The following is a 10,087-nucleotide window of genomic DNA, read 5'->3' on the forward strand; positions in this document are numbered from 1 at the left end:
AAACATAACTATGTTCCACAAAAGACTTACTAAAATCTAGTAGTATTAACACTAGTCAATCTTGCCTTAAGAGTTGGAACTACTCTCATACTTACTATCCCACATAAAGACAATACTCCTCTTAGTGAATGTAGTTAAGGGCAAAGCTATCTTAGAAATTCCTTCAATAAATCTCCAATAATAATAAGCTAACATCATAAAACTCTTATCTTCACTAATTGGCTTAGATATCTCCCCACTTAAATACAACTTCTACCTGAGACATATCCATGTTTACCTTAACTGGAATTTACAAGAACTAGAAAACTTATCTTATACAATAAAAATAATAAATAAATCAATCAATCAATCAACAAATAAGATAAAATAAAATAGTAATACTTAACATACAACCGTCTTGAATATATCTCCACCTTCAACTACAATATGATCATATCACACCCTAAGATCAATCTCACTAACCACACGACATTCACCAATTGATCCCTAAGGTAATCTATCCACATATCAACATACATGCTTACTAAATCATATTAGAATACCAACTTTAAACCTTCAAATATACCATCGATAAGCATGTACATGAACAAACTTTATCACATAGCATTATACAACCTTTAAACAACCTCTCAATCCTTATGCAAACACCCCAAAACAAAATCAATTCTTATCCTTGCATTGCCTAACGATTCAAAAATATCATGAAACCATACATATCCCTTCAACAATGTTTAAAGAAAATGATACCTAGAGAGTTATACTTATTCAAATGATCTCAAACCTATCTCAAAATAAAGATAAGAGAATAAGCTACAACTCCTACGAAGACATAGAATTCTAAAAAGATCATCTTCTTAGATACAAATTTCAAAAACCGCAGCAGATATATTCAGCGCTTATAACTAGACCTTTGATCACCAAAGTAGCTATAACTAGAGTTCTATACCTCCGTTTTACCTGATTCCAGTTCCATTAGAAAGATAACGTCCAAAGCTACTACTTTTGTGAAGACCATAAAATCTGATTCTGTCAATATGATACTCATACAGGCACAACAAAATTTTAACGAAAATAATCCCCATATTATACAGCAATAGTGTACTAACATTTCACAAAATACCTCAACCATTCCAAACTCACTCCTTTCCACCTTAAACTCATATTCAAGCTTTCCATTACAATCCTAGACCAAAACAGCTCACATATTTAGTGCAAAGGACTTAGAGAATAATATTCACATATTACCTAAACCATAAAAGTTAACATGAAGCACCAATACTCAAGGAACGTTTCAACCTCTCATCAAAATATCAAAACTCCAATTCTCATATACAACCTCCTTGGATTCAATCGCTACTACTATAGATTCCTAAATTTCATTAATCGTAAACTTTTGACAAATTAATGTCTCTCCTAATTCTAAGGTCTCAATAGGCTTTATCCGTACTATTGGTACATAAGCTCACCATACGAGTGATACTACTCAACCACTACTTCTTACGTAAGCAAGAAGTATCAAACAAATAAGCAATTATGAAAAGAGCAATCAAAAATAGCATCATCAAATTATATCATGTCTATCAAACAAATCCTGAGAACACAATGCACACAACATAATCAATCATCATATTAGCACATCAATCAACTCATCACATTATTAATCTACCAAACAAGCATAGTAGACTCATAACTCACGGTCGATTAGATCGACTTGCTCTGATACCACTAAATGTGACACCCTCTACCCCGCATATCATAAATCAATAAATTTAAATAATATAACTTTAATAATCAAACATGTTTAAAGAGTATCACATTTTTAACAAACATAATCAGCGGAAATTACAAAGAAATAAATCTCAAAGTTTTCAAAGTAATTTAAAATAACATTAACAACCTAATCTAATCTTATCTATACCCCGATGTCACATGTCCTATCAGAGCATAGCCCATAAAGAAGCCTAAGCTTCACCACCAACATCCTCAGCCTCATGCTGATAATCACCTGTATAACGGTTAAAGAAAAACAACACAAAGAAAAAGGGAGTGAGAAAACATCTCACTCGGCTCACAGTGTAGGAATATATATACTAGATAGCCAAACACAAACAAAACATATATAACATAGATTAACAATATCACATCTTACTCATTCAAGGCATATCCATTTGTCATATAATATCAAAAGACACATGTATGGACACGGACTACATTTTATCATGCATGTGGCGCCAGTCACTTATCACGTAGTATATTGCCGCTAGCAATACACAAAGAGTAGTCTAGGAGTACATGCCGGGACACAACCTCTGCGCACTCTCACTAGAAGGACATACTACCAGAGTCTCGTCGGGATAGCTAAGCCGCGCAAGATACATCCCATGCACACAATGGGCGAGACTGGGACTTCCAAACCGAGCCATCCCCAAGGACTGATCCCCACAGCTTTTACACTAGGGGGCCTTCTCTGGCGGCGTATTCCATATCGTACCCTTATCACTTTATGCAAATGATGCATGTCAAACAAGACTCTATGCATTCTCATATCACTTTATCACTTTCCATGGTCATTTCTCTTTATCACATTTCATATCTCATTGTCACATTATCACATTATCTATCTCATGGTCAATCATATCTCATGGTCATTTCACATCATATTTCATCATCACATCATATCATTAGAAACATCACATTCACATTATCATATCATATTCATAACTTTCACAATCATAATCTCAACAGAATTTCTATTCATACACACATATTAACCAAGCAATTAGAACATACAAACAATATAACATACAACAAACACAGGATTGGGGGCCAATCCCACTACCCAGCATACAATCCCACACCCAGAGCGAGATTTCTCACTCCCCCCTTACCTGGATGACAAGCGCTGAAACTAAAGAAGAGCTTCCTCCTCTAGACTCCTTCTACTAGGATAGAACCACCTCCTATGGATTCCTCTAGGTCTTCAAAGAGAAGAAGAGGAGAAGAAGAGAGTATAAGAGAAGAGAGAATGAGAATTGAGGGATGGTTTGCAATGGAGAAGTGAAGGGCTATTTATAGCCTTCAAGACACATTAAAAAAATGGAAAATAATGAAAAAATCTTAGACAAAACTAAGTGGAATGAATTAGTGAGATGAATTATTAAAGTTGGTGGGATGAATTAATGGAGTTGGTGTGAATTAATGGAGGGTGCCATGTTCTTTTCCTCACCGACTTTAGCTACTGATTTGGACCTTATAGACAGCCGAATCTGAAAATATTTCCTTCATGAAAGTTGTAGGATTTTCTCTTATCTTTCCATAGCCACCAAGTTTGTATCATTTGAACAACCACCGACCAAGTTATACCCCACAAACCGAGGCTTGCCAATCAGTCCAGCGAGAAACAATTGTATCAATCAAATTCCAATTTTGACCTCCTAAACGACCGATTTTGCAAATGGCTATTTCTGTAAAAGTTGTGCGTTTTTCTCTTAGATTTCCATTGACACCAATTTTGCATCATTTGGACCATCACAGCCCAAGTTATGCCCTAAACACCGAGGCTTGCCAATCAGCCCAGCGAAAAACGGTTTTATTGAAAAGAAAGTTTACAACTATCTAATTAAGCCCAACAACACACATATCTTTCTAAGCATAAATGGAGTGTAAATTATCTACAATTGAAGTAAAATATAACCACCAATTTATGACCAAATACCACATAATAATAATAATAATAATAGTAATAATAACCATTTTGAAAACTAGGGTGTTACATATTTAAGACTTTATATGAAGTCAGATTGTATACTTTGTCTAATGACACATCGTTTGTCTAACATTTTGCATCTTATTCTTTGTTTGATTTGTATTTTGTGAAAATATTTTCTTGTAGAAAAACGTTCTGTTTGTTATCATTAAAACTTGAAAGCTTGAGAGATCTAATATCATCTTTTGACTTAACAATAATCATGTTGGAGATAACCTTGTTTTGTTAAGGTGTTCTAATAGAATAATTGTGTAAAGAGATGCTTGACCAACACTAGGGTTTTATGTATTATAGTATTCTATACTAAATGTATATTGTATATATGTACATAATTTTATTGTAACCCCATAAGGGGCTTTATGTTTTCAAGTCTAAAATGACAAGAATTCTTTTATGATTTTTACATTGTATGTATGTATATATGTATGTATATATATATATATATATATTATATATATATATATATATATATATATATTTGTTGCATGAATGTCCAGGTATTGTTCCATGATAATCCAAGTATAGTTGAATTCTTTATGCTTCTGGATGGGTGGTGTTTGTATTATATTAGGTGTAGTGACTTGTTATTTTGGCTCAATCCACTAAGTCCAATAAGCCAACTAGACTCAGGTCGGACTACCTCGTAGGCTTATGGGTTGGGCCGTTAAACTAATAAAGGAAATAATTTGAACTACTGTCATTGTCAATTTGTAAATCTATAATTTATTATAAAATAATAATAATAATAATAAATAATAATAATAATAATAATAATAATAATAGTTTTACACCCATTTGTGTTTGCTTATAGAGTTGTGATTACAAGCTTAGAGTTAAAATTAACTGTTGTTTTCTACTCATGTTTCAAGTACTAATCATTTAAGACGTGATATTACTAAATGTATTGAATCTTCTAAGTACAAAAAATGTTAGAGTCATATTGGATAACAAAGCTAGTTTATTAAAAAAATAAAAATGTGATTCTAGGACTTATATAGATGCACTTATTAGGTGTATTATCAATCATGATTTTCCATATAGTTATGCTGAAATTGAAGGGGTTTGGGCAGTGAATAAAGTGTTAAATCCTGATTTTAAACCCAATTGTAAAAATTCTTTAATAGTTGATTGCAATAAAGTGTTTTTAATTGAATAGGAAAAACTAAAAAAATATGTTAATTATTATTTTGGATAGAATATGTTTGACTTTTGATGTATGGATATTTATAATTATCCAAAATTATTGACTATGATTGACTAACTACTCATCTATAACTAGTATGTAATACCAATTAATAATATTATAATTTTTATTTTTATTGTAAATAAATTTAATTTTTTAAAGTATTTTTTTAATTAAGCTAATTTGGCTTGATTATCGAATGACTTGACATGGGTCAAGTTGGGCCAAACATGGCAACCCCAAAAAAATATAAGTTAGACCAGTCTAGCCTAAAATAACATTTGGCCAATGTGGGTTAGGCTAGACCGGATCAGCCTGACCCATTTGACACCTCTACCTTGACTTCACTAGTTTTTATAATATACATTAATAATTTATACTATATATATAAAAGGAGATACCTCTTTTTGATTTTCACATTTTTTAGACTTTTATACCCCTTTGTTATATATATTTTTTTCCCTACAATCATATCTCTTAAGAGTAAAGTAGAAGAAAAAATATTATAAAAAATTAATTATCTACTTTATCAATAATTAATATAAATAATAGAGTAAGGAGTTGGGGAGAAGGTTTGGAGTGAGTCAAAATTGGTTATAATTTATAAAGGTAAAATAGTCCAAAAAATTGTATATACAAAAATAGAAAATTATTTTTATATATAGGTATAAATAATTACCTCTAATTTTGTAACCACTTTTGAACTTTAATTTTGTTTAACATTATTTTACTTTTTTTAATTATATATTTTCTCACGTTCTCGCTTAATTTTATATTGTACAACCTATTTATATTTATATTTATTTTATATTATTTTTAAATAAAATATACAGAGTCACTTCCACTAGTTTTTATCTATACCATTATATAGAGGGAATATCCCTTATAATAATTACTTTTTGGTTTTCATTTTTATACTTAGATCACTTTTTCCTTTATTTTTTTACAACTTCTTAAACTACCTTTTTCCTACAAGTAACTTTTTTCTCCCACTCTCTTTTTATTTCTTAAACTTAAATATATTTTTAATTTTTTAAATTTAAAAGTAGTTTTTTTAGTCCCTACAACTTTAAAATATCTTATTTTAATTTTTATACTCAAATTTTGTTAGAAAACTTGTTGAAATATTATTACATAAAATCCACTCACCTAATATTTTCGTTACTGAAAATTACATTAAAGTCAATTGATGATCTATAACTATATCAATTTATCATTTTTAGATATATTATTGGTAACTTGTTAAATTAAAACAAAACTTTTAAAAATTACATAAACTAAAAATAATAATTTCAAATTTAAGAATCAAAAAATAAATTTATCCTAAATTTGAAGTAAAAACATATTTAAATCTATTTTTTATTTTAAAACTAATAATTATTTTTGTAACGGTTTTGTTTCATACAAAAGAAAGCCCAGAAGCCTTCGCAACCTAGAGCCCAATAAACCCATTGTCCACTGTCATTGATATACAATTCTATTTTTCTCTTTTTAAGAAGGCAAATATTTTTATATTTTTTCTCTTTTAACAGAACCTAAACGACAGCGTTGCAGAGTTTGGTTTTTAAACCCTATTCCTGAATCATCATCTCTCTGGAAGCCGCAATCGCCACTGGCCCCGCCGCAGGTACGCATCTCTGACTCTCATCCAGGTTGAATCGATCATGGTATGGTACGGTGCGTTTGGTTGAATCGATGATTGTGTTGAATCGCAGCGGAAGAAGTTAGCATCATCAGAATCAGAGCGTGGAAGGGTAAGCGCGGCGAATGGCGGAGTACGACCTAACCCCTGGGATGGCGCCGAACCTGGACAGGCACCTGGTGTTCCCTCTGCTGGAGTTTCTCCAGGAGCGGCAGCTTTACGACGACGACCTCATTCTGAAGGCGAAGATCGACCTCTTGAACAACACCAACATGGTCGACTACGCCATGGACATCCACAAGAGCCTCTACCACACCGAGGACGTCCCCGCCGACATGGTCGAGCGCCGTGCCGAGGTTGTCGCCCGCCTCAAGTCCCTCGAGGAGGGCGCCGCCCCCCTCGTCGCCTTCCTCCAGAACGCCGCCGCCGTGCAGGAGCTCCGCGCCGACAAGCAGTACAATCTCCAGATGCTCAATGACCGATACCAGGTATGGGGCCGATTTGACTGTGTTGGAGAGTGATTCATTGGATGGTGTTTTTTAATTGCGTTGTTTGGATAGGGTTGTTCCAGGTTGCGGTTGTGTGGTGTTGTTGTGTTTCTTGATGTTGCGGGAAATTGGGAACGTATGTGTTTGATGTGGTCGCAATTGTTGTTGGTTTTGTGGGAGATTGCAAATGAATGCAGTGATGTGTTCGCTGTTGTAGTTGCGTCTTGTTTCTTGATATTGTGGGAAATTGCGAACAAATGCGGTTGATGTGGTCACGATTGTGGTTGCGGAGACTCAAAAAAAGGCCCTGATATGTGGCTGGCAGAATGGACCCTGTTTGAAAGCCTTGAAATTGTTGATTTATTTTAGAGGGTTTTTGGTAAATTAGGAGTGGGATGTTGAGAGCGAAATGATAATGTTGTTTGTGGCGGTTGTAGTATTGATAAGCTTTGATTGGTTGGATAGGAGATACTAGTTGCTCTAAATGTGTTGAGTGGGCTTACTATACTAGTAAGCTTTAGATAATGTTTTTTGCTGATTGAAAACTATTGACTTGGACCTTGGGGTAGGGTAATTAGGCTATTTTTGTTTTTATAAATTGAATTTTGCTTTTATGTTGAGTGAGATAGTGTATTGGTGATGTAATTGCTTTGCTTATTTTGTTAATTTTTTAGCATTTTGTCTGTTTTCGTTGTTGTTTGCTGCTGTATTTTTGAAGTTTGAATTTTGTGGTGTTTGAGTTCTGACTGACTGCATAAATGATGATTCTGTTGGAACAGATTGGTCCTGCACAAATAGAAGCGTTGTACCAATATGCCAAATTTCAGTTTGAGTGTGGTAACTACTCTGGGGCTGCTGACTATCTATATCAGTACAGAGCTTTGTGCACTAATAGTGAAAGGAGTTTGAGTGCATTGTGGGGGAAGCTGGCAGCTGAAATTTTGATGCAGAACTGGGACATTGCTCTTGAAGAGCTTAATCGTTTGAAGGAAATCATTGACTCAAAGGTTGTTCTTGTTTGTCAGTTGATCTTTAGTGTAGATGCTTGTTTGTTATGCCTATAATATTAATAGTAATATTGACCGGTGAACTATGTTGCAGAGTTTTTCATCACCTTTGAATCAGGTGCAAAGCAGAATATGGCTGATGCATTGGAGTCTGTTCATCTTTTTTAATCATGACAATGGAAGAACACAAATAATTGATCTGTTTAATCAGGACAAGTATGCCTTGAATTACCTATTTTTCCTAGGATACTTTGCTATATTTGTAGGATATTTCATATGTTTTCGTTTATTGTTAATACTTGTGGACGTGTTTAACTGCTTCCTCCATCTGGGGTTGCTTTATTGTTGCATCTTCTGGGCTTTAGTATTTGTAATGTTGCTTCATCTAGGATGTGATGTAATTTTCAGGTATCTAAATGCAATCCAAACTAGTGCTCCTCATCTTTTAAGATACTTGGCTACAGCATTCATTGTCAACAAGAGGAGGAGGCCTCAATTTAAAGATTTTATTAAAGTTATTCAACAAGAGCAGCATTCATACAAGGATCCCATCACTGAGTTTTTGGCTTGTGTTTATGTCAACTATGATTTTGATGGGGCACAAAAGAAGATGAGGGAATGTGAAGAAGTAAGCTTGCTTTTCTATTTGCTAGCTAAACTATGTCACCAATGGTTTATTCAGTTTTTCTATCTCTTATAATATATTTGTCAATGTTTGCCACTAGCTACTTAATGGGTTGATTAAAATATTTACCCATTTTAAAAATGCAGGTAATTCTGAATGACCCCTTCCTTGGTAAACGAGTTGAAGAAAGCAACTTTTCTACTGTACCATTAAGGGATGAGTTCCTTGAAAATGCTAGGCTATTTATCTTCGAGACATACTGTAGAATTCACCAGCGCATTGACATGGGGTATGGACCTTTCTATTATAAGATATTAGCACCTGACTTTATGATTTGTTTGTTATGCCACAAGCCTCTGCTATAGATCTTTCTGTCAACCAGTCAAAACCAAAGCCAAAAATTCAGTGTTTTATTTTATTTTATTTTTTATTTTACACTGGCTCTTATTTCTTCTCAATTTTATGAGATGTTTGTTACATAGTGCTATATTTTCTCTTAAATTTGTCTTTTCGTGGTTTCCTGTGATCTACTTTTCATGCAACATGCCTTAATAATTATACTGGGGATTTGTAGTAGTAATCAAAACTTCTAAATATAGGGTTGATATTTTTTCAGAGTGCTTGCTGAGAAGTTAAATTTGAATTATGAGGAGGCTGAGAGATGGATTGTTAATCTCATCCGTAGCTCAAAGCTTGATGCCAAAATTGACTCTCAAACTGGAACAGTTATCATGGAACCTAATCATCCAAATGTGTAAGTTAAAATGGATTACTGACTTTATAGAGGGCTTTTATTGCTCCAATCCTGATCTTCATTTTCTGTCGTTGTTCTCAAGACCATTGATCTTTAATTGCTACATTTACAGGTATGAGCAACTGATTGACCATACAAAGGCCCTTAATGGGCGCACCTACAAGTTGGTCAGTCAACTTCTGGAACACGCACAAGCTCAAGTAGCACGATAATTGTGTAGGTAGATCGATGAGAGTATTCGTTTACCTTTCCAGATGAATCATTTTGTTTTTGGTTTTGTTTATTTTGAATTTAGAATTACATTCAAATTTATGGGCTGTATACCTCTTGGAGTAGGTTCTGATTTTAAGTGTTTATCCAAACAACTAGTATTGATAACCATTTTGCTTAAAATGTTTGCCCTTTGTCAGCTGTCTTTTTAGAATTCTCATTTTTTCCCCTCCTTTTGGCTCACTCGCATTCTCCCTTTCAAATATTACTTGTATTAGTAATTTAGTAGTAAATAACTTTGGCTATCCATAATGGAACTTTGAAGTGATTTTGCTTATGTTGTCTGTGGAATAGTGTTATTGCGCCTGCATCTTTTATAGCTTGAGATGATATTTGTTAAATGAATAACTTG

At 33.5% G+C, this 10,087-nt stretch overlaps 1 protein-coding gene across 1 annotated transcript; it reads left to right on the forward strand.

Moving 5' to 3' along the window:
* The first annotated feature begins 6,420 nt into the window (after window positions 1–6,420).
* On the forward strand, window positions 6,421–9,874 carry EIF3E (eukaryotic translation initiation factor 3E). Its single transcript, XM_020354945.3, has 8 exons — window positions 6,421–6,576; window positions 6,665–7,079; window positions 7,859–8,086; window positions 8,181–8,302; window positions 8,495–8,714; window positions 8,858–9,000; window positions 9,328–9,465; window positions 9,578–9,874. The coding sequence occupies exons 2-8, from the start codon at window positions 6,717–6,719 to the stop codon at window positions 9,675–9,677; spliced, it is 1,314 nt and encodes a 437-aa protein (XP_020210534.1). The 5' UTR covers window positions 6,421–6,576; window positions 6,665–6,716; the 3' UTR covers window positions 9,678–9,874.
* The last annotated feature ends 213 nt before the right edge of the window (window positions 9,875–10,087 follow it).

This window comes from Cajanus cajan, chromosome 7 (assembly GCF_000230855.2).
Source record: "Cajanus cajan strain Asha chromosome 7, NIPB_CcT2T_4, whole genome shotgun sequence".
In the NCBI taxonomy this organism is placed as follows: Eukaryota; Viridiplantae; Streptophyta; class Magnoliopsida; order Fabales; family Fabaceae; genus Cajanus; species Cajanus cajan.

Coding starts and splice junctions, on each gene's coding strand:
- EIF3E (XM_020354945.3), top strand. CDS start 6,717: ATGGCGGAGTACGACCTAACCCCTGGGATGGCGCCGAACCTGGACAGG. Junction 8,087..8,180: donor AGGAAATCATTGACTCAAAG/GTTGTTCTTGTT, acceptor ACTATGTTGCAG/AGTTTTTCATCACCTTTGAA. Junction 9,001..9,327: donor CACCAGCGCATTGACATGGG/GTATGGACCTTT, acceptor ATATTTTTTCAG/AGTGCTTGCTGAGAAGTTAA.